We start from the raw sequence: 25,125 nt of genomic DNA on the forward strand, positions 1-25,125 counted from the left end.
TTAGTTTTTTCAGTGTTGAGTTTTAAGCCAGCTTTTTCACTCTTCTCTTTCACCTTCATCAAGAGGCTCTTTACTTCCTCTTAGCTTTCTGGCATTAGAGTGGTATCATCTGCATATCTGAGGTTGTTGATATTTCTCCCAACAATCTCGATTTCAGTTTGAGCTTCATTCAGCTTGGCATTTTTCATGATGTACTCTGTATAGAAGTCAAAAAAGTAGGGTGACAATATATAGCCTCGACGAACTTGTCTTTCAATTTAGAACCAGTTTGTTGTTCCATGTCCAGTTCTGACTGTTGCTTCTTGACCTGCATATAGGTTTCTCAGGAGGCCGGTAAGGTGGTCTGGTACAATCCCATCTTTTTAAGGATTTTCCACAGTTTGTTGTTATCCACACAGTCAAAGGCTTTAAAGTAGTCAATGAAGCAGATGTTCTTCTGGAATTCCCTTACTTTCTCTATGACCCAACACACGTTGGCAATTTGATCACTAGTTGCCCTGTTTTTTCTAAGTCAAGCTTGTACATCTGGAAGTTCTCGGTTCATATACTGCTGAAGCCTAGTTTGAAGGATTTTGAGCATTACCTTGCTATCATGTGAAATGAGTGCAATTGTATGGTAATTTGAACATTCTTTGGCATTGCCCTTCCTTGGAACTAGAATGAAAACCGACCTTTTCCTCAGACTGTGGCCACTGCTGAGTTTTCCAAATTTGCTGACATATTGAGTGCAGCACTTTAACAGCTTCATCTTTTAGGATTTGAAATAGCTCAGCTGGAATTCCATCACCTCCACTAGGTTTGTTTGTAGCAATGCTTCCTAAGGCCCACTTGATTTCACACTTTGGGATGTATGGTTCTAGGTAAGTGATCACACCATTGTGGTTATCTGGGACATTAAGACCTTTTTATACAGGTCTTCTGTGTATTCTTGCCACCTCTTCTTAATATCTTCTGCTTCTGTTAGGTCTTTACCATTTCAGTCCTTTACTGTGCCCATCTTTGCATGAAATATTCCTTTGGTATCTCCAACTTTCTTGAAGGGATCTCTAGTCTTCCCCATTCTATTGTTTTCTTCTATTTCTGTACATTGTTCACATAGGAAGGTCTTATCTCTCCTTCCTATTCTCTGGAACTCTGCATTCAGCTGGGTATACTTTTCCTTTCTTCCTTGCCTTTTGCTTCTCTTCTTTTCTCAGCTATCTGTAAGGCCTCCTCAGACAACTACTTTGCCTTCTTGCATTTCTTTTTCTTTGGGATGGTTTTGGTTACTGCCTCCTGTATACAATGTGACAACCTCAGTCCATAGTTCTTCAGGCACTCTGTCTATCAGATCTAATCCCTTAATCTATTCATCACCTCTACTGTATCATCATAAGGGATTTGATTTAGGTCATAACTGAATGGCCTAGTGGTTTTCCCTACTTTCTTCAATTTAAGCCTAAATTTTGCAATAAGGAGCTGATAATCTGAGCCACAGTCAGTTCCAGGTCTTGTTTTTGCTGACTATATAGAGCCACTCCATCTTTGGCTGTAAAGAATATAATCAATCTGATACCTGGTGATGTCCATGTGTAGAATCATCTCTTGTGTTGTTGGAAGAGGGTGTTTGCTGTGACCAGTGTGTTTTCTTGACAAAACTCTGTTAGCCTTTGCCTTGCTTCATTTTGTACACCAAGGCCAAACTTGCCTGTTAACCTAGGTATCTCCTGACATCCTATTTTTGCATTTCACTCTCCTAAGATGAAAAGAACATCTTTTTTTGGTGTTAGTTCTAGAAGGTCTTATAGGTCTTCATAGAATCAGTCAACTTCAGCTTCTTCAGCATTAGTGGTTGGGGAACAGACTTGGAATACTGTGATGTTGAATGGTTTGCTTGGAAATGAACAGAGATCATTCTGTTGTTTTTGAGACTGCATCCAAGTACTGCATTTCAGACTCTTGTTGACTATGAGGGCTACTCCATTTCTTCTAAGGGATACTTGCCCACAGTAGTAGATATAATGGTCATGTGAATTAAATTTGCCCATTCCTGTCCATTTTACTTCACTGATTCCTAAAATGTTGATATTTACTCTTGCCATCTCCTGCTTGACCATATCCAATTTACCTTGATTCATGGACCTAACATTCAAGGTTCCTATGCAATATTGTTCTTTACAGCATCAGACTTTACTTTCACCACCAGACACATACACAATTCAGCAATGTTTCCACTTTGGCCCAGCTCTCTTTCTGGAGCTATTTCTCTGCTTTTCTCCAGTAGCACATTGGACACCTATCAACCTGGGAAGCTCACCTTCTGGTATCATATTTTTTGCCTTTTCATACTGTTCTTGGGGTTCTTAAGGCAAAAATACTGGAGTGGTTTGCCATTCCCTTCTCCAGTGGACCACATTTTGTCATAGCTTCATTGAGCTATGCAAGCCCCTTCTTCACCACGACAAGGCTCTGATCCATGTGATCATTTTGGTTAGCTTTCTGTGAGTTACCTGGCATTGTGAATTCAACTTAAGAGGAACAGACAAAGCGGCACATGCTATAAATCATGCTATATTCTAGTATTCCTATAATCTGGAACCAGACATGTACCTTCAATCTGAACGGAGAGAATTCCCAGATCCCGAAGCTGCTGGTTGTTGCTCTGAGCCAGGATCCGAAGCCGCTCCGCTGCTTCCCGGGGGATATTGAATGTCACACGCACGCTATTCCAGGGCTCCACCTTCTGTACCTTTAGCTTGCTGGATTCTTGGTCATGAAAGGAAGAGAATAATATTAGTAATGTTTTAGCCATCAGAAGACATGGAATGAACAACAACAAGGAAGTAAAAGAACAAGGTAGAATACCAGTATGGAGTAGCTGAGAGAGCTTAAGCTTTGGTATTAAACCTTAAATTTAATCCCAGCTTTACCACTTAGCACCTGGGAAATCATGAACAAGTTATTTAACATTTCTGAAACTTACCTTTCTCTTCTCTAAAACTATGAAAAAACTACTTCATGAGACTGTGAGTGCTAAATTATATAATAATATGCCAAAAATCTAGCATAGCACCTGACATACCACAGGCACTTAATAGATGGAAAGCAGTAAGATGGAATAAGGATCATATGAGAGAAGGGAGAGATAAGTTTAAATTACTAGAATAAGGTCTACTTCTAGACTCAGTTTAATGTATGTGAACTGAAAAGCTAAGAAAGTTTAAGTTTCTAATTTTAAGTGAAATTCTATAAAAATTCAACTGGCAGATATGCCAACTGTAGGATATTAGGGAATATACAGCTACAATTCACTAAACTTGTTTAAAGAAAGAGCACTGAAAAGGAAGATAGTAGATTCACTTATAAAATGTTAAGCAATTATACTTCTTCAAATGAAAAAGTTGAACTTTTAGTACTTATATTTAAATTTTCACCGAGCATCTCTGTGAAACATATTCAGAGATATAGGGAGCAAACATTTCTTCCAATGTCCTGTAAATGCTTCAGTTTAAGGAAGGCTTAAGTCTTGATTCTTTACGTCTCTGATTTCTAATCTTTTTCTATTTTAAACAAGAGTAGAATTTCCACTGAAGCACACCAAACTGAGGAGAAAAGCAACATAAATCTCACAACTATATTTCAGTTAGGATAAGAAAACATTACATTTCAGCAAACCTGAAAAGTCAATGCAAACTTCGAAGATGTTTTTAAATTATAATGCAAAAGTTAAACTAATCGAGCAGGTAATGTTGTTTATAATTACAGCTTACAGATGGAAAGCAAATCCGAGGTCCAGTTAGATAATAATAAAAAAACATTTTTTCCCCAACAACCCCAAAATAATTTTTCCTTTTGTTATAAACTCAGCTACATCAAATCTTTTGTAGCCTCTATTCAATTATACATTCAAGTATTGAGAAAATGGTCATTTAGGCATATATGTCCTCAAAATAAGAAATTTACATGGATAGGGGAAAGTGTCTACATGTTCCCTAAAAGCCCCTTCTACCTCCAAAACCATTATACATTATCAGTTTATCCAGACATGGAGTCTACTTGTTCTAATATGGAAAAAAAGAGACCACTGGCTAAGAGCACTGAGATATATAATCTAGGAAATTTAGGAAGGATTATGCATGATTCAGTCCAAATGTATTTTATTGGGGAGGAAACTGAAGCCCAGAAAATCTAAGAGATTTACCCAGAATCCAGTAGCTACCTATCACTAAAATGGCATTAAAATCCAGCTCTGATTTTCAGGCCATTTTCCTTTCCATGACACTTATACATCCAAATAGCAAAAGGCAGGGAGCTTGAGATTCTGCTACCACAGAGGACAAATGCTGCAGGGCTTCTTCTCAGTCTGAACAGTACTGGAATCTTATACCTATGTGGCCCAGACAAACATTAAACTTGCTTTTGATGTTAGCTACTTGTGATAAGCCTACAGAAAAAATTTTAACTATAACACTGCTATATTTTATCAAAAAAATTTTTTTTTCTTAACTTTCATCATATTTGAGAACATCTAACTTAAAATAGTTTTTGGACCAAGAATATAACTGATAACCATGTCTGAGTTTACTAATATATTTAAAACCCATTAATAAACTAATTCAGCTATTTAAAAACAAGAAAAAATGTGTATAATTAAGAACAATGAACAATCAGACCCAGCTAGCCCTTAAAATATGATATATCATAACATGATTATGGTGGCAATTACAACTTTCACCATAAAATTCTCTAATAATGTATTAAATAATCCATAACTAGAAAGAAGCCTGAAACAACAGTTTTTTTTAAAAAAGAGCCATTGAAAAAAAATTAAAAAGCTCTCTTCCTGACATTAATTCTAAAGAATAAGACCTCAAAACCTAAAAAAGTTGGTTAGCACTTAAGATTTGTGATAAAAGGATAAAATCTAGGCTTTGCACTATGTCTGAAGGGATTAAATAATTGTGCTAACCAGAAAAGATGGAGAACATATAAACCAAAGTCGACAAGCACAAATTCCCGTAAGACCACTATAGGCTATCTAAATGTGTGAAGAGGCCAGATGGGACTATGGTGAGGGGAAGGTATATCTTCAGCGGCAGCTGCTACTTAGCACCACCTGGGATAGGAGAGTTCAATGTTATTAGACCTTTCCTGTATAAAGACAAATCCAAAATCTGAATTTTAATGTAAAATATCTATTTCTTGAAGCACTGGCAATAAAATTCAAACACCAGAAAACAAATAAACAAACAAAAAAAATAATCAGAAAAACTAAAGTATGTAACACATGGCTGCACACTGGTTCCAGTGGGCTATTAGTTAACCTCTGATCTAAAATTTAAGACAACAAATTTCAAATACATTTTAAGTAAAGCCAAAAAAGCCATGGAGTAAAAGATTTTTGTAAGCTTTAAGTGGCCTCAAAGAGCCAGTCATTTTATAGGAAAGGAAACTAAAGACCAGAGAGCTAAAAACAACAAATAAATTTGGGTCTGGAGAATTACTCCCATCCATTTTTGTTGTTGTTGTTTAGTCACTCAGTCATGTCCAACTCTTTTGTGATCCCATGGACTGTAGCTTGCCAGGCTCCTCTGTCCATGGGATTTCCCAGGCAAGAATACTGAAATGGATTGCCATTTCCTCCTCCAGGGGCTGGATCTAGCCGACCCAGGGATTGAACCTGTGTCTCTTGCGCCTCCTGCATTGCAGCTGGATTCTTTACTACTGAGCCACCTGGGAAGCCTGCTCCTATCCATTAGAACAGATAATTTAAGGATTACAATGCTAAGCAATGCTTTATATTCAGTCACTCCATGTACTTAAAAAAATACAACAGCATTTCTATGAAAAAAAATCCTAAAATTCCAACTTTGCAATTAAAATCAGCCTTTCAACCTACAGCAAAGTACAGCACAGTTGTACTTTGTAAAACTCAAGATAACCACAGAAGGGCAATTCAAAAACAGTAACAAAAGGAAAAATAATTAAGCAAATTACCCATGTGTAACAAATTGGGCACATTCTCCAATATTGTGTCCAATTTCCATTTGAAGTCTTTATCATCTATATTTCCTTTGAAGGCCACAAAGATTGTGGAATCCTCCAAAATACTATCACTTTTTGAGTCATCATCTTCTAGTCCAGAGTCAAAATCCATCTCTGAGTCTTCTACTGTTGATGAACACAAGGAAGTATAGATGTCTTCTAAGTTTGGAAGGTCATTCAAAACCATGGTGAATATTATTCCAGAAGCATATGTCAAGTGGACAATAAAAAAACCTTTCAAAACAGAAGATACAAAAAAGTATTACAACACATACTTACACAATCAACAATATATAGTTCTATGAAAACTAATTTATTTGACAAGTAATAACAAAATACTATAAAGTAAATTAAAAATTATAGTGAGGATAAACTATTTTAATTAAGATATTCTATAAGTTCTTAAAGATACTAGAAATAAAAATTTACCAGTTTTAACTAAAATTCCTTTTATTTTGTTAGCCTAGAATATAGGCAGAAAGGAACAAGAGATCACAAGAAACTAAAATAGGTATCTTCTAAGAGTTAATTCATATAAGCCTTTGGTTGACCCCCACAGAGCAAGACTCAGGCTGACCACAAGACTCTGCTTACTCCTGTCCTAACAAATGCTTCAGAGCAACCAAGGTTTCTAAAGTCCTCCTCTTCAACCTGCAAAGGACAACATGACCTAACTAAGAGCATCTGCATGACTACCTAAAATTCCAAAGTCTTTCACAAGGACCATTTAAAATAACTTTTAAAGGGTTACTGATAGTGGCATAGCTAAAAATAATGATTCAGAAACAGAAAAAAAAGAAAGAAAAAGTTTTGAAAGAAAAAAAAAGAAAAAAGAAATACTTTTGCAAAAGGAAAACAACTGGTTACCACATGTTTACAGAGGCAAAGAACTACGTCTAGGACAGAACCAAATTACTTTTTAACTTTTAGGTTTAGAGAACTCAAATTTTCTGCTATTTTCAGTTATGTTGTCTACCAAAGAACACAAATATTAAAGACCACACCACATGGCCATTTCCTCCATTATCTCTGGGACTAATGATCACATTCTTAATCCAAAAGTGAATGAATAAACATCAATTTTTATCAATGTGTGTTAAGCAAGAATGGCAAGGAAATAAGAACCTCACACAAATCTTCTAATTAAAAAAAATTCCTTACATAAAGCATAATTACAACTATGGGTTTTTTTTTTTTAAAGATGATTAAGAAAAAAGGACTGAAAATAAATCAACTAAAATACAAATAGTGATTGTACTAGGTTGGCAAGATTGCTGGTAAATTTTCCTATTTTCCAAATATGCTATAAGTCATTAGGAAAAAGGAAAGCTGCATATGCTGTACTATGATTATATTTCCTGCACAAATAGGAAAAAAGAATCAACTTTTAAAAATTAACAGTTCTGTTTTAAATAGTCAGTAAACTTCAAGAGCAAAGGCTTTTCAAAAACTAACCTAAGCAACCTTAAGGGGGAAAATTTCTCTGTTGTAAATACGAAAAAAAAATTTACATTTGAGCAGAGTACCTTATAGTCTGGCAATTATAACCTTTTCTAGCACCATCAGTGTTACAAAGGAATAGTATAATTTGAATGGTTAAGAAAAAACAGCATTCAGAAAATCCTTTATAAATACCATTGCCCTTAGTCAATCACTCTCTACATTTTACTGATATCAAGGAACTTTAAAGGTAAATAAATAAAACTAAAAAATATTCTAAGGGTTTAAAAGCTGCTGCCTGGGAATTCCCTGGTGGTCCACTAGTTAGGGCTCCAGGCTTCTACTGCACGGGGCACGGTTTTGATCCTTAGTCTTGGTCAGGGAACTAAGATCCCCGGCAAAACTCCCCTACAAAAGTCAAAGAAAAGAAACCAAACAAACAAATCCCTGCTTGGTCATGGCATGTAGGCTGTGCATCCAGATTTGGAAAACTCTCTACTGGCAGACAAGAAGTCAGCTACTAACTTTGTTAGGTGTGATAATAATGGTGCTGTGGTTATAAAGGACAATGTGCTTACTATCTCTTAAGAGATAATAAGCATTTATCTTTTAGGCCATGCCACGTGGCACATGGGATCTTAGTTCCTGACCAAGGACCGAACCCTGCAATGGAAGTTCAGAGTCTTAATCACTGACCCCTGGGGAAGTCCCACGAGATGCATACTGAAGCATTTAGAGGTAAAATGTCATGATGTCTATAGTTTACTTTAAAATAATTCAGGAAAAAAAAAAAACAGATCAACCAAATGTTGCTGTTTAGTTGCTAAGTCATATCTGAGTTTGTGACCCCATGGACTGTAGCCCACCAGATACTCCTCTGTTCATGGGATTTCCCAGGCAAGAATACGGATGTGGGTTGCTATTTCCTTCTCCAGGGCATCTTCCTGACCCAGGGATCAAACTCGACTTTGAAGGCGAATTCTTTTACCACTGACCCACCTAACAAAATGTTAATAATGGCTAATTATAGATGATGGGTATATGGGTGTTCACTGTATTTTTATCTGTACTATAATTTACATATATTTGAAACTGATCATAATAAAGAGTTAAAAAAATTTTTTTTTAAAAAGGGAAAAGCAAGCATACCAGAAACACCATACTGTTTCACAGTAAAATTCCGCCAGACATAGGAAATGTGAAACAGCTTATTTATGAATATCTTCCAAATCACAGTAGGTTTTAAATATATATATATTTGAATACATATTTATAAAAATATAAATTTACTTTTCACATATATTACATATATTTAGCTACTTATAAGAGTCTTTTCAGATATAAATATATGTATTTATACATATTCAGATTTATATGTGAATAATCGTTAAAAGATTGTCACAGACTATTCAGATTATCTGCCATTTGAGTAAAAAGATAAGACACTATTACACACCTCAGAAATCACAAATTCATATACCTACAGGCTTCAGGTGTGTAAAGTAAGGGAAGAATGTTGAATATCAAATGTATTTGCATATACGTATGAATGGTTTGAGCAATGGGAAACTCGAATACCCATCTATGCTAGGCACTTGCTACTTTGCTCCACTTTATTACTTTCTTTCTGGAGGGATGGAAGGAGTTGCGCAGGCACAGGACTAACATTCTGAATTTTAAGAAAAGACTGGTGGCTCAGACAGTAAAGAATCTGCCTCCAATGTGGGAGACCTGGGTACAATCCCTGGGTTGGGAAAATCCCCTGAAGGAGGGCATGACAATCCACTCCAGTATTCTTGCCTAAGGAGAAGGCAATGGCACCCCACTCTTGCCTGGAAAATCCCATGGGTGGAGGAGCCTGGTAGGCTGCGGTCCATGAAGTCGCCAAGAGTCGGACATGACTGAGCGACTTCATTTTCACTTTTCACTTTCACGCATTGGAGAAGGAAATGGCAACCCACTCCAGTGTTCTTGCCTGGAGAATCCCAGGGACGGGGGAGCCTGATGGGCTGCCATCTATGGGGTCACACAGAGTCGGACACGACTGAAGTGACTTAGCAGCAGCAGCATTCTTGCCTAAAGAATCCCCGTGAATAGAGGAGCGTGACAGGCTACAGTCCATGGCGTCGCAGAGTGGGACACAACTGAGCGACTAAGCACAAAATCCATATGTTGAGTAAAATCTCCAAATTTAAGAACAGATTTATATTTCTGGAAAATACCCTATGGGCCAAATGAAACACACTGCTGCATATGGCCCACCAGCCATCAGTTTTCAATTTCTAATTAAGTCTAGTCAGTTTCTAATTAAGTCTAATAAGTCTAAGTCTAACCTGGATTGAGTTAAATCCAAGTATAACTTACAAAACTGGTAGAACACTAGAGTGTTAAGTTGCTCAGTCGTGTTCTATTCTTTGCAACCCCATGGACTGTAGTCTACCAGGAGCCTCTGTTCATGGGATTTTTCCAGGCAAGAATACTGGAGTGGGTAGCCATTCCCTTCTCCAGAGGATCTTCCCTACCCAAGGATCAAACCTGGGTCTCTTGAACTGCAGGCAGATTCTTTACCATCTGAGCCACCTGGGAAGCCTGGTAGAACACTAGGCCTCAGTGAGTTATGCTGGGTTTGGTGGAATGCTGGAAGAGACCAGGTATTTAAAATGCATTTAAGTGTTATCATGTGCCCCTTGGGAGGTCTGTGGATTCACAGAGAGAATAAAAAAAGAGCAAGATCAAGGTCTTAATTTCAGAGAAACAGAAGGCATTTTAAGAGAATTTCGCTATATAACTTTGGTAGTGTCATTCCACTGGTAGGAATTGAGTTGAGCCATATTTACTCTCATATAAGTTTTCACTCACCAAAATGTTTTTCTTAATTTTTATCATTTGTCCAGGTCATCTTCTAAGTCCAAACAAGCTGGCATTTTTACGGCCTGTATTTTAAGGTAGCAGTCAAATAAATAGCCTAACAACAACAAAAAAAAGGTAAAGTATTATACAGAAATTACAGAGGTGACCCATCCTTCCATCAGAACACAAACATGACAATTTATCAAGTCAACTCAGACATGTTCAGATAACAATAAAACAGGGTTTTCATGAAATATGCAAAGAATAGTTCCCCCCACCCAGAGATCTTAGAGCACTCATTGGGCTTCCCTGGTGGCTCAGATGGTAAAGTATCTGCCTGCAATGCAGGAGACCCAGGTTCGATCCCTGGGTGAGATGGGTATGGCTACCCATTCCAGTATTCTTGCCTGGAGGATTCCAAGGACAGAGGAGCCCGGTGGGCTATTAGTCCATGGAGTTACAAATGTAAAGAATAACTCCATCAACAAGCAATTTAAAGAATATAGAACCAAAACTCAGGGATGTATGCCAGAATTATGAAACTGGGACTCTAAGCTTTAGAAACTTCCCTATACATTCATTTTTTAAATTGGTCAGATTAGAACACTCTTTGACATAAACTGCAGCAATATCTTTTCGGATTCTTCTCCTAGAACGATAGAAATAAAAATAAATGGAAGAACCAAATTAAACTTAAAAGCTTTTGCACAGCAAAGGAAACCATAAACAAAAGACAACATACAGAATAGAGCAAATATTTGCAAATGAAGTGACTGACAGGGGATTAATTTCCAAATTATAAAATTGACTCACAAACTCAGTTCAAAAAAAAACAAACAACCTAATCAAAAAATGAATAGAAGAGCTAGACATTTCTCCAAAGACGACATACAGATGGCCAACAAGCACATGAAAAAATGTTCAACATCACTAGTTAATTATCAGAGAAATGCAAATCAAAACTTCAATGAGGTATCACCTCACTCTGGTCAGAATGGCTATCATCAAGAGTCTATAAATAATAAATGCTGGAGAGGGTGTAGAGAAAAATAAATCCTTCTACACTGTTGGCAGGAGTATAAATTGGTACAGCCACTATGGGGAACAGTATGGAGGTTCCTTTAAACTAGTTATCTACATTCCCACTTCTGGGCATATACTGAACAAACCTATAATTCAAAAAGATACATGCACCCCAGTACTCACTGTAGCACTATTTACAATAGCCAAGACATGGAAACAACCTAAATATCAATTGACAGGATAAAGAAGATGTGGGGGGTGTGTGTATACAGATACACACACACACAAATGGAAGATACTACTTAACTATAAAAAAGAATGAAATAATGCCATTTGCAATTATACTGATGGACCTAGAGATTATCTGAAGTCAGACAAAGACAAATATCACAGGACATGCAGAATCTTGAAAAAAAACAAAGATACAAATCAATTTACTTACAAAACAGAAAAAGACTCACAGACACAGAAAAAAAAACTTATGGTTACTAAAGGGGAAAGGGGGAGTGATAAACTAGGAGGTTCACATTACCATATATACACTACTATATATAAAACAGAAGACCAACAAAAACCTACTGTATAGCACAGGGAACTACACTCAATATTGCCTAATAACCTGTAAGGAAAAAGAATATATACATATACATATATGTGAAGTGAAAGTCGCTCAGCTGTGTCTGACTCTTTGAGACTCTATAGACTGTCACCTGACAGGCTCCTCTGTCCATGGAATTCGCCAGGCAAGAATACTGGACTGTGTAGCTGTTCCCTTCTCCAGGGGATTTTCCCAACAGGGACCAAACCCAGGTCTCCCACATTGCAGGTGGATTCTTACCATCTGAGCCACCAGGGAAGCCCAAGAATACTGGAATGGGTAGCCTATCCCTTCTCCAGGGGATCTTTCTGACCCAGGAATCAATCAGGGTTTCCTGCATAGCAGGAGGATTTTTTACCAGCTGAGCTACCAGGGAAACCCATATATACTACTTTGTACATATACTAAATACAAGACCTATACTTTTTTCCTATTTTATCTATACTAGCTATACCTTTTATTTTTCATTAAATTTTCAGTTCAAGTTTTAAAGCATTCTTTATTGTATATATAGAAACTTATGTATGGAGACTGCATAATTTTGGTATGCATCAGGAAAAATTTCCCTCTTAAGAAAATATGTCTACAATGTCTTTAACTGGGCTGCTAAAGTTTCACATTATTGCCAAATACAGATTTTATAATCTCAAATTTTTATTTTATTTTTATTTATTTTTAAACATTTTTGGATGTGTTGGGTCTTCATTACTGTGTGCAGGTGGAGAGGGCTACTCTCTAGTTGCAGTGAGCGGGCTTCTCAGTGCAGTGGCCTCTCCTGTTGTGCAACAGAGGCTCTAGGCACATGGGTTTCCGTAGTTGCAGCACACAGGCTCAGTAGCTGTGGCTCGTGGGCATAGTTGCTCTGCAGCATATAGAATCTTCCTGAAACAGAGATCGAACCAGTGTCCCCTGCACTGGCAGATTCTTATCCACTGTACCACCAGGGAAGTCCTACAACCTCAAAATTTTAGATAGGGCTTCACTGGTGGTCCACTGGTTAAGAACCCGCCTGCTAATGCAGGGGACATGGGTTTGATCCCTGATGCAGGAGAATCCCACATGCTAAGGAGCAACTAAGCTCACGCACCACAACTACTCAGCTTACATGCTGCAACTACTGAAGCCCGTGTGCCTACAGCCTGTGCTCCACAACAAGAGAAGCCACTGCAACGAGAAGCCCACATACCACAACTGGAGAGCCGCCCCTGCTCGCCACAACTAGAGAAAGCCCGCATGCAGCAATGAAGATCCAGTGTAGCCAAACATAGATAAACCTTAAAAAATTTTAGATGGATATATGAACTGCTGCTGCTGCTGCTAAGTCACTTCAGTCGTGTCCGACTCTGTGCGACCCCATAGACGGCAGCCCACCAGGCTCCTCCGTCCATGGGATTTTCCAGGCAAGAGTACTGAAGTGGGCTGCCATTGCCTCCTCTGGATACATGAACTAGGTATTAATAAATAATTATTAGAGAAATAACTATTGCTTAACTATTTTTTATCAAGAAAAAGCCAATTTTTAAGTTTCCAATCAATAAAAATTAACCTTTAAGAAAGGCCATAAAGAAAATCTTAATAAATTCAAAAGTAACAATAGGAGAGTCAAATTACTCTGGTGACAATGCACCAAAATTATAAATTTAAAATAAAACCATGGCTTTTCCACTTTAAAACAACAACAAAACCTTTGGTTCTGGGTTAAAAAAGAAACCAAAACAGCAAAACCTTTAGAAATAAGGAGAATACTACACATTGGAACCTAAAGAATATAGCCCAACAAGTTGAGAAGAAAATTCACACAGCCAAGAACACCTGTATCAGGAGAAAATAAAGTAAATTAAACATTTGGCTAAAAAAGTTAGACATGGTATAGTCAAAACCCACATCCCCAGGTAAGGACCCACAAAGGAGAGGATAATCACAGTTGCAGGTGTTTTCCCCAAGAAATGAGGGGTTACAGACACACACAAAGATCCCCAGCGTAGGGATTCTGCACTGGGAAGATGAGTCCCCAGAACACCTAGCTTTAAAGGTCAGCAGGGCTTGTGTACAGGACAGCTAGAAGGCTGTAAGAAAGAGACTCTGCTCTTAAAGGGTGCATGTCAAATCTCACATGGTCTCCCAATACAGAGGCAGTAACTTGAAAGGAGCCTGGGTCAGAAACACTTGCTAATCTTGCAGAGCCTCCTGGAGAGGAAGGTATCAACTGGGACACTACCTGGGGACACAGATATTGGTAGCAGCCCAATGGGGGACCTTGTTCTACCATGAAGATACTGGTGCTGGCAAGAGACATTTTGGAGTACTCCCTCTAGCCCTCTAGCCTATTAGTCCTGGGGGCTTTACCCACCCACTAGCAGGCCAGCACCAGCCTCAGCCTCTGAGGGATCTGGCCCTTCCCACCTATGGGCCAACACCAGATCTGAGACCCCTGGGATCCTGTAGACAGTTGTGCCAGGTCCACCACCAGTGGGTTGGCAGCCATCCATGAGGCAGGACCTGGCAGCCAACTAGGCTGGGAGCCAGCCTTGCCTACCAGCATGTCCACAGTACATGGCCCCCCAACAACAAAATGACCCACACAGTCCACAGAGGGCACCCCAAGGGTATACAGCTCTAAGTGACCAAGAGTAGCATGCAGCTGGGCCCCATAGGACGTCTCCTGTATAAGGCTACTTCTCCAAAATTGGGAAATATACAATAACTGGCCTACCTACTACATATTGGGTTGGCCAAAAGGTTTGTTCAGATTTTTTCATAACAGTGGAAAAACCTGAATGAACCTTTTGGTCAAAGCAATAGAAATAAATAGATTTAGGTAAAACAAGGAGATAGAGGAGTATGTTTCAAACAGAGTAACGAAACAAAACCAAAGAAGAAGTTAGTGGAGATAAACAATCCATCTGACAAAGAGTACAGGGTAATGATCATAAGATGCTCAACAAACTTGGAAGAATGAATGAACAAAGTGAGAAATTAAGAGTTAGAAAATACAAAGAAGAACCAAACAGAGCTGAAGGACACAATAACTGAAATTAAAAATACACTAGATGTAATCAACAGTGGATTAGACAATACAGAGGAACAGATCAGCAAACAGGAAGTCAGAGTAATGGAAATCACACAAGCTGAACAGAAAAAAGAACTTATGAAAATGAGGATAGCTTAAGAAATCTCTTGGAAAACTGCAAGCATACTAACATTAGCAGTTTAGAGGCCCAAATAGGAGAAGACACAAAAGGGTACAGAATTTATTCGAAAAATTAGAGTTGAAAACTTCCCTAACCTGGCAAAGGACACAGACATCCACATCTAGGACTTAGTACAGAGTCCCAAACAAGATGAACCCAAAGAGGTCCACACCAAGATATACTATAATTAAAATGGCAAAAGTTAAAGACAAAGAATCTTAAAAGCAGCAAGAGTAGGGAGTTCCCAGTTGTCTAGTGGTTAGGATTCAGCTCTTTCACTGCCATTGTTGGGGTTCAATCCCTGGTTGTGGACCTGAGATCCCACAAGCCACACAGCGTGGCCAAAAGAAGAAAAAAAAAAAGCAGCAAGAGAAAATGCAAATAGTTACATACAAAGGAATTCCCACAGGACCATGAACTGTTTTCGGCAGAAACGTTACAGACCAAAAGTGGCATGATATAATCAAAGAGATGAAAGGAGGAAACCTACAACCAAGAATAGCTTACCCAGCAAGGCTATCATTCAGATTTGAAGGAGAGATGAAGAGTTGTGCAGATAAGCAAAAGCTGAAAGTTCAGTGTCACTAAACTGGCTTTAGAAAAAATGTTAGAAGGACTTCTCTAAAAAAAAAAAAAGACCACAACTAGAAATATCAGAATTATGGGGAATTCCCTGGCAATCCAGTGGTTAGGATTCTGCGCTTCCACTGGAGGGCGAACAGATCTGACCTCTGGTTGGCGAACTAAGATCCTGAAAGCTGTGTGGCATGGTAAAAAAAAACACAACAACTTATTTATAAAGTAAAGCATACAGTAAAGGCAGATCGACCACATATAAAACTAGTAGGAAGGTTAAAAGGTTAAAGTAGTATATCATTTCTATCCACAGTAAGTAGTTAAGGGATTCACAAAACAAGAAGAGGTAAAATATAATGTCAAAACATTAAACGTGGTTGGGGAGAGAATAAAAATGCAGAGTTGTTAGAATGTGTTTGAACTTAATTTACACACCCACAGAGCTATATACAAATCTCATGGTAATCACAAAGCAAAAATCTATAATACACACATGCAAAATAGAAAGGAATCCAAACATAATACTAAAGATAGTCATCAAATCACAAGGGAAGAGAGAGAGAAAAAAAATAAGGAACACAAAAGAATTGCAAAACAATCAGAATAAAATCAACAAATGGCAGTAAGTATATACCATCAATTACTTTAAACCTGAATGGCTAAATGCTCCAATCAAAAGACACAGAGTAGCTAAATAGATACAAAAACAAGACCCAGATACACAATGCCTTCAAGAGACTCATCAGATCTAAAACAAAACACAGACTGAACATGAGGGTATGAAATAAGGTATTACATGAAAATAAAAAGGAAGCTGGGTAGCAATACTTGTATCAAACAAAATAAACTTTAAAACAAAGACTAACCAAAAGTATTTTAAACCTTGACTATTTGATTTCAATGTTATCACATTTCTGTGAGAAATTGCAACTCATTTGGTACAGATATTTAAAACTCTTCCTTCTTCCACTAGTGGCTATTCTCCACTCTTCTCTCATCTTCCTTCTTTCAAAAAGTTAACAGTAAGCTGGGAGCTAAAATGGAGGCTACCGAACAAGGCCTGGTTCATCTCTATCATCACCTCCATCCTAATTTTTCACTGATATACTTAAGGACACACTGAGACTCAAAGTTATTAACAGCACTGGCAACTAGGGCTGCTGCTCAAACAACTGCTGGAGTCAAAAACGACTTTTCTGCCAAAGAGCAGGCACAAATGGGAGCCAGGAGGATAGCAACAGATTTCTAACTTCCTCCAACTACCTGTTCCTAAACAGCTTTCTCCAGAGGCAGCAATGGCAATGCTGTTACATTACCCTTTTGTAAGAGATTCACTTAAAACGGTCAGTGCTATCAGTACTATATACCCACAACCTTCCTCCTGTACTTCAGATTTTGTAACATACAAAGTAGTACATACACCCTGAGATTTGAAGGCAACTGCAGGAAGGGCTGAGATAGCAAAAGCCCTGGGAGCATTACATACTGGAAATCATTTTTTTGTAGCCTAGACTTCAAATTATAAACAATAACAAAAAATCACCTTTTTCAAAGTAAAATTACCAGGCCAAAGGAAGGCATTTCCTCTACTCAATCCAGCAGGAAACACATTAATGACTGCTGGACACTCAAAAGTATTCAGAAACAATGTGAATCAATCAGTCCTTTAACACCTTAAAAGAGAATTCCTACGGCTACCAAATAGCCAAAGAAGCAACAAGTCTACCCTATCTGGCACACACTAGACTTGTATACCCCTCTCCTTACTCAAGGAAGAAAAATTGAGGAGAGAGATAGAAAAACTTTCTGCAACATAAAAGAAAAGAAACTCTGCCTCTGTAATCCAGAAATGAAAATATAAGGCAGCAATCAGTTAAATTTTAGAAATCAATTACATTGCTCTTAACAAACTTGATAAAGCACATTGAAATAAGAGCTCAAAGTTCACAGGCAGAAATGAAAGGAGCTAGTTGAGATGCAGAAATAAATACGACAAGGGGAAAAGAAAGGTAAAAATTACAAATACACCAAAGCAGAATTCAAATCTTTACTAGAAAAGTAAAGAGCAAAATACTTTGTTAGAAACACAGGGACAACAAATTCAAAAATTTCTTTCAGAATGGAGTAGGGAAGGACAAATAATGCAAAGTATGAGAGAGGATTGATGAAAAGAGAGAAATAAACTTCAACTAATTTGCTATCCTGGAAACAAACGGACAGAAATAATAATCAAAGATTTTTTTAAAAAGAAATGTAAACTTTCCTGGGTCAAAGAATGTTCTGCATCTCCAGCTCAAAAGAGCTCACAAAAGACCAGCAAAATTACTAAAAAGAGAGTGACTGGATTTGTTCTAGTGAAACTTTCAGTTTTAAGGATAAAGAAAATGCCCCACAATCAACCAATAAGGAAAAAAGAAGTCATATACAGAAGACCAAAACTTGCTCTGGCCAGATTTTCGCTTTGCAAGACCGGAAGATAATGGCTTATATTAAAGAATTAAGAATGGAAAAAAACAAGGAGACCTAATAATTCTGCTCCCTTCCCCACTAAGTTGTCATTCAGTGTGAAATGATACTTTCAGATGTATACCATTCATGTACTTTTTATAAAAAAGTACTAAAAAGTACATTGTCTGAATATAATTAACCAAAAACAAAGACCTTAAGAATAGGAAGGAAAAATTCAATCAGTTAAACATAAGACTGTGCTGTGCTGTGCTTAGTTGCTCAGTTGTGTCCGACTCTTTGTGACCCCATGGACCACAGCCCACCAGGCTCCTCTGTCCATTGGGATTCTCCAGGTAAGAATGCTGGAGTGGGTTGCCATGCCCTCCTCAAACATAAACATAAGACTAAGTCTAAACAGTTATTATAAATATCAGTTCAGTTCAGTCACTCAGTCGTATCCGACTCTTTGTGATCCCATGGACTGCAGCACCCCAGGCCTCCCTGTCCATCACCAACTCCTGGAGTTTACTCAAACTCATGTCCAATGAGTCGGTGATGCCATCCAACCACCTCATCCTCTGTCATCCCCTTCTTCTCCTGCCTTCAATCTTTCCCAGCATCAGGGTCTTTTCCAATGAGTCAGCTCTTTGCACCAGGTGGCCAAAGTATTGAAGTTTCAGCCTCAGCATCAGTCCTTCCAATGAATACCCAGGACTGATCTCCTTTAGGATGGACTGGTTGGATCTCCTTGCAGGCCAAGGGACTCTCAAGAGTCTTCTCCTCCACCACCACAGTTCAAAAGCATCAATTCTCTGGTGCTCAGCTTTCTTTACAGTCCAACTCTCACATCCATACATGACTACTGGAAAAACCATAGCTTTGACTAGACAGACCTTTGTTGGCAAAGTAATGTCTCTGCTTTTGAATACAGTGTCTAGGTTGGTCATAACTTTTCTTCCAAGGAGTAAGCATCATTTAATTTCATGGCTGCAGTCACCATCTGCAGTGATTTTGGAGTCCCCCAAAACAAAGTCAGCCACTGTTTCCACTGTTGCCCCATCTATTTGCCATGAAGTGATGGGACCAGATGCCATGATCTTAGTTTTCTGAATGTTGAGCTTTAAGCCAACTTTTTCACTCTACTCTTTCACTGTCATCAAGAGGCTCTTTAGTTCTTCTTTGCTTTCTGCCATAAGGGTGGTGTTATCTGCATATCTGAGGTTATTGATATTTCTTCCTGCAATCTTGATTCCAGCTTGTGCTTCATCTAGTCTGGCATTTCTCATGATGTATTCTGCATATAAATTAAATAAGCAAGGTGACACATACAGCCTTGACATACTCCTTTCCCGATCTGGAACCAGTTTGTTGTTCCATGTCCAGTTCTAACTCTTGCTTCTTGACCTGCATATAGATTTCTCAGGAAGCAGGTCAGGTGGTCTGGTATTCTCATCTCTTGAAGAATTTTCCAGAGTTTGTTGTGATCCACATAGTCAAAGGCTTTGGCGTAGTCAATAAAACAGAAATAGATGTTTTTCTGGAACTCTCTTGCTTTTTCAATGATCCAGCAGATGTTGGCAATTTGATCTCTGGTTCCTCTGCCTTTTCTAAATCCAGCTTGGACATCTGGAAGTTCACAGTTTGTATACTGTTGAAGCCTGGCTTGGAGAATTTTGAGCAATTTACTTTGCTAGCGTGTGAGATGAATGCAACTGTGTGGTAGTTTGAACACTCTTTGGCTTTGCCTTTCTTTGGGATTGGAATGAAAACTGACCTTTTCCAGTCCTGTGGCCACTGCTGAGTTTTCCAAATTTGCTGGCATGCTGAGTGCAGCACTTTCACAGCATCATCTTTTAGGATTTGAGACAGCTCAACTGGAATTCCATCACCTCCACTAGCTTTGTTCATAGTGATACTTCCTAAGGCCCACTTGACTTCGCACTCCTGGATATCTGGCTCTAGGTGAATGATCACATCATTGTGATTATCTGGGTCGTGAAGATCTTTTTTATATAGTTCTTCTGTGTATTCTTGCCACCTCTTAATATCTTCTGCTTCTGTTAGGTCCATACCTTTTCTGTCCTTTATTGTGCTACCATAAATATGATTAATACCAATGCTATTTTTGAAAAATTATTATTCAAAATGAAGATAAGGTACAAAATAAAAATTACTATCAGTCACCATGATCTTTATTTGAGTAATATGAAGAATTTTGTTAATATGCTCTGTCATTAATTTAATGGGTTACCTGCCCCTCCCCATTAAAGGATAAAGAGTTTTAGGCTAGGTCAAGGAACACTAGTCTAATCGAGATACCTCATACAATAAGAACCATACAATAAGTGGTCTTTTGTGACTGGCTTCTTTCACTTAGTTTTATTTCTCCAAGATGCTGTACCAAGTAACAGTACTTCATTATTTTAAATTACCAAATAATTTCCCTTTGTATGGGCTTCCAGGGCTTCCCTGGTAGCTCAGCTGGTAAAGAACCCGCCTGCCATGTGGGAGACCTGGGTTTGATCCCGGGTTGCGAAGATCGCCTGGAAAAGGGCACAGCTAACCCACTCCAGTATTCTGGCCTGAAGAATTCCATGGACACAGGAGCCTGGCAGGCTACAGTCCCTAGAGTCTCAAAGAGTCGGATACAACTGAGCGACTTTCACTTTCACAGGCTTCCCAGGAGGCGCAAGTGGTAAAGAACCCACCTGCCAGTGCAGGTAGACATGAGATGCAGGTTTGATCCCTGGGCTGGGAATATCCCCTGGAGGAGGGCATGGCAATCCACTCTGGTATTCCTGCCTGGAGAATCCCATGGATAAAAGAGCCTGGCAGGCTGCATTCCACAGGGTTGCAGAGTCAGATACGACTGAAGCGACTCGGCATGCACACACATATCCCTTTGTATGTAAACACCATATTCATTCATTCATTCACTCATCAGTTGATAGACATTTGGATTGTGTCCACCATTCTCTATTATGACTAATTTTGCTATGAATACTGGGGTGTACAAAATTTTGGTGTGGATATACGTTTTTATTTCTCTTGAGTATATGTACACTGAGGAGGAAAATCGTTGGGTCATACGTTATCTATATTTAGCCTTTCGAGTCAGACTTTTTTCTGAAGGAGTTACATCCTTTTGCATTCCCATCAGCAGTATACAGGAGTTCCAATTTCTCCACATCTTCACCAATATTTGTTATCTTTCTCATTATAACCATCCTAGTGGGTGTGCAACTGTATCTCACTGTGGTTTTGACTTGCATTTCCTTGATAGCTAATGGTGTTCAGCAAATTTTCGTGTTTATTGACTACTATAATAATTTCTTTGGGGAAATATCTATTAAAATTCTTTGCCAATTTTAAAATTAGAATGCTTGTCTTTATTACTGAATTACAAGAGTTCTTGATAAATTTTAGATATAAATTCCTTTTTAGATATGATTTACAAATATTGTCTTACATTTTGTGGGTTGCTATAAGTGACTTTTTTTATTTGGTTCTCTTCTGATTGTTCATTATTGGATGTTGTATCATACGTCTTTACAGGAGATGATTTTGTTTTGTAATTTGGGACAAATTGAGTATCTGGAAAAAGTTTTATTAAATTCTTACTTCAGGACTTCCCTGGTGGTCCAGTGGTTAAGACTCTGAGCTTCCACTGAAGGAGGCATGGGTTCAATCCCTGGTTGGAGAACTAAGATCCTGCATGCCTCACAATAGGGCCAAAAAAAAGCAAAAGTTAAATATAAAAAATAAAACTACAATCACATATTGGTTATATATTCATACACAGTATATTTATCAGGTCATGGACTGAAGAGCTAAAGCAAAATATATAATATTATATAATACATAATATTATGTATTATACAAATCATCATATAATTTCATTATTATTTTTAAAATTTTGCAGGACAAAGTACACAAGAGTAAAAAGGCAAAATATAAACTGGGAATTATATTTGTAAATGACAAAAGGTTAATAAATTTAACATTAAAAAATAAGGAAATATTAACATCCCCCTCTAAAATTGGCCCTCCAAATAGAAAATTTATAAAATTAGAAATAAAAATCAATAAATATATGAAAAGTTTGTTCATTTCATAAGTAATCCAAAAAAACCAAAATGAAATATGCCCTTCTTCCAACATAAACATTTTTAATGAAATACTCAACTGCAGCAACAGTTAATATACGACAGATGAACATTCATATTTTGCTCATAAATGTTCAATTTTCCTTAACATAATCCTCAAATCTAGGAATCTAACAATAAATAATTAAAGATGTGGTTAAAGATTCATATTCAAAGATGTTTATCAAAATACTGATAGTGAAAAACTGGAACCTAGCTCAAGGCTAAACAACAAAAGTGGTGAATCAATTTAAATGTATTCAAATATTGCTTCTCCATTAAAAGTCATGTTTTCAAAAATACTTAACATCATGGGAAATGTTCACATTTTAAAGATAAGAAGTATATAAAACTGATTCATTATTTTTATTTTCTTAATGTTTGTACACACGTTGGGGAAAAGACAAAGGAAACTCAATAATAAGACAAACAACCCAATAAAAAATCTGCAAAAGATTTGAACAGATACATTACCATAAGAACATGAAAACATGTTCCGCATCATTGGTCATCAGGAGAAGGCAAATTAAAGCTACATCTACTATAATGGCTAAAATTAAAAAAAATAATAATATCAAATGTTGACAAAGACGTAGAGCAACTGGAACTCTCATGTTGGTGGGAATGTAAAAAAGAAATAAATTATTTGGCAGTTTAAAGTTATATAAAGTGTCTTACGATAAGACCCAGCAATCACTCTCCTAGGTATTTACCCAAAATAAATGAAAACATGTCTACACAGAGACATGCCTATGAAAATGAATAGAACTTTATTTACAACTGCCTCAAATGAAAATAAACTGGAAACAAATCAAAGGTCTATCAGTTAGTAAGTGGATAAACTGAAGTATATTCCTATAGTAGACTACTGACAAAAAGGATCGACTACTGAAAGGATTTTCAAGTAGAGCAGGAAGGGGATTTTGTCCTCTATTGGACATTTGGCAAAGTCTAGACACATTTCTGATTGTTACCACTGGAGAGGGGAGTGCTAATGGCTTCTAGTGGATAGCAGTAAGGGATGCTACCAAATAACCCACATACATGGGACAATCTCCAAGACAAAGAATTATCCTGTTAAAAATGTCCACAGTGCCAAGGCTGAAGAATTCTGAACCACTGATACATGCAACAACATGAATGAATATCAAAAACTTCGTGGTGATCAAAAGAATATTTCTATGACATTCTAGTAGGCAAAACCAACCTACAGCAATAGGCATCAGATGGGTACTTGTCTGGGATTGGGGTGGGGACTGATTACACAACGATGAAGTACCTTTGGAGTGAAAATGTTCTACATCTTTATTGTGGGGATATATACATCTATCAAAACTCAAACTGTGCATCTTACTATATATAAATAATACATGTAAGATTAATAAAAATAAATTGCCAAAGCTGGGTGAAAGGTACATGGGGGTTCAGGATATCATTCTACTTTTGTATCTGTCTCAAGTTCCATGACAAAATGTTAAAAAAAAAAAAATGTATATAAACACTAAATGATACAGGGAGAAGCCTTAATTGAATCTTAAAACATATACACACACCACCCACTCAAGATTAAAATCTCACTGTGAGAATGATCTTTGTATTATGTCTCCATTCTTGAAGGGGAGAGAAACTAATATTAAAGATAGAAGGAAGAAAGAGATATAGTTTGATACAAGGAAAGTGAAGAAAATTTTACAAATTACTCCTCACTACCACTACTCCCTTTAATATCCCTTTGAGTCCCAGCCTGGCACTAAGCCATGTCTTCTGTGGTAGACAGACTTTTAAGATGGCCACCAATTGTCCCAGCCTCCTGGTACTTATGCCCTGGTATAATCACCCCTGCCACTCTTCCTCCTCCTGAATGTGGGCTAGCCTAGTGACTTACTTATAGCCAAATATATACAGTAAAGGTGATGGGATGGCATTTCTCTGATCAGGTTACAAAAGAATGAGACTTCCATCTCCCTAGGAGACTCTACTTTCTTCTCAGCTTGCCACGTTGGAGGGGCTACAAGGTAAGGAACTGACAACTGTCTCCAGCCAATCAGATCAGATCAGATCAGTTGCTCAGTCATGTCTGACTCTTTGCGACCCCATGAATCGCAGCACGCCAGGCCTCCCTGTCCATCACCAACTCCCAGAGTTCACTCAGACTCACATCCATCCAGTCAGTGATGCCATCCAGCCATCTCATCCTCTGTCGTCCCATTCTCCTCTTGCCCCCAATCCCTCCCAGCATCAGAGTCTTTTCCAGTGAGTCAACTCTTCGCATGAGGTGGCCAAAGTACTGGAGTTTCAGCTTTAGCATCATTCCTTCCAAAGAAATCCCAGGGCTGATCTCTTTCAGAATGGACTGGTTGGATCTCCTTGCAGTCCAAACTCTCAAGAGTTTTCTCCAACACCACACTTCAAAAGCATCAATTCTTCGGCGCTCAGCCTTCTTCACAGTCCAACTCTCACATCCATACATGACCACAGGAAAAACCATAGCCGTGACTAGGTGAACCTTTGTTGGCAAAGTAATGTGTCTGCTTTTGAATATGCTATCTAGGTTGGTCATAACTTTCCTTCCAAGGAGTAAGCGTCTTTTAATTTCATGGCTGCAGTCACCATCTGCAGTGATTTTGGAGCCCAGAAAAATAAAGTCTGACACTGTTTCCACCGTTTCCCCATCTATCTCCCATGAAGTGATGGGACCGGATGCCATGATCTTCGTTTTCTGAATGTTGAGCTTTAAGCCAACTTTTTCACTCTCCACTTTCACCTTCATCAAGAGGCTTTTGAGTTCCTCTTCACTTTCTGCCATAAGGGTGGTGTCATCTGCATATCT

At 38.0% G+C, this 25,125-nt stretch overlaps 1 protein-coding gene across 4 annotated transcripts in view; it reads right to left on the reverse strand.

Annotated features, from left to right (window-relative positions):
• NCOA6 (nuclear receptor coactivator 6) overlaps window positions 1-25,125 on the reverse strand; it is an 84,217-nt gene that overhangs the window by 50,554 nt on the left and 8,538 nt on the right. For 3 of the 4 annotated variants that reach the window (XM_010854882.1, XM_010854881.1, XM_010854884.1), the window contains 3 exons: window positions 10,324-10,429; window positions 5,977-6,258; window positions 2,590-2,745 (listed from right to left, as the gene is read on the reverse strand). In XM_010854882.1, coding sequence (XP_010853184.1) covers window positions 2,590-2,745; window positions 5,977-6,211 — 391 coding nt within the window. In that variant the 5' untranslated portion in view covers window positions 6,212-6,258; window positions 10,324-10,429. Of the gene's footprint in view, window positions 1-2,589; window positions 2,746-5,976; window positions 6,259-10,323; window positions 10,430-21,771; window positions 21,787-25,125 lie in introns of those variants that run through there. The other variant, XM_010854883.1, reaches the window with a different exon arrangement.

The sequence above is a fragment of the Bison bison genome, unplaced genomic scaffold (genome assembly GCF_000754665.1).
Source record: "Bison bison bison isolate TAMUID 2011002044 unplaced genomic scaffold, Bison_UMD1.0 scf7180017864352, whole genome shotgun sequence".
Taxonomy (NCBI): domain Eukaryota; kingdom Metazoa; phylum Chordata; class Mammalia; order Artiodactyla; family Bovidae; genus Bison; species Bison bison.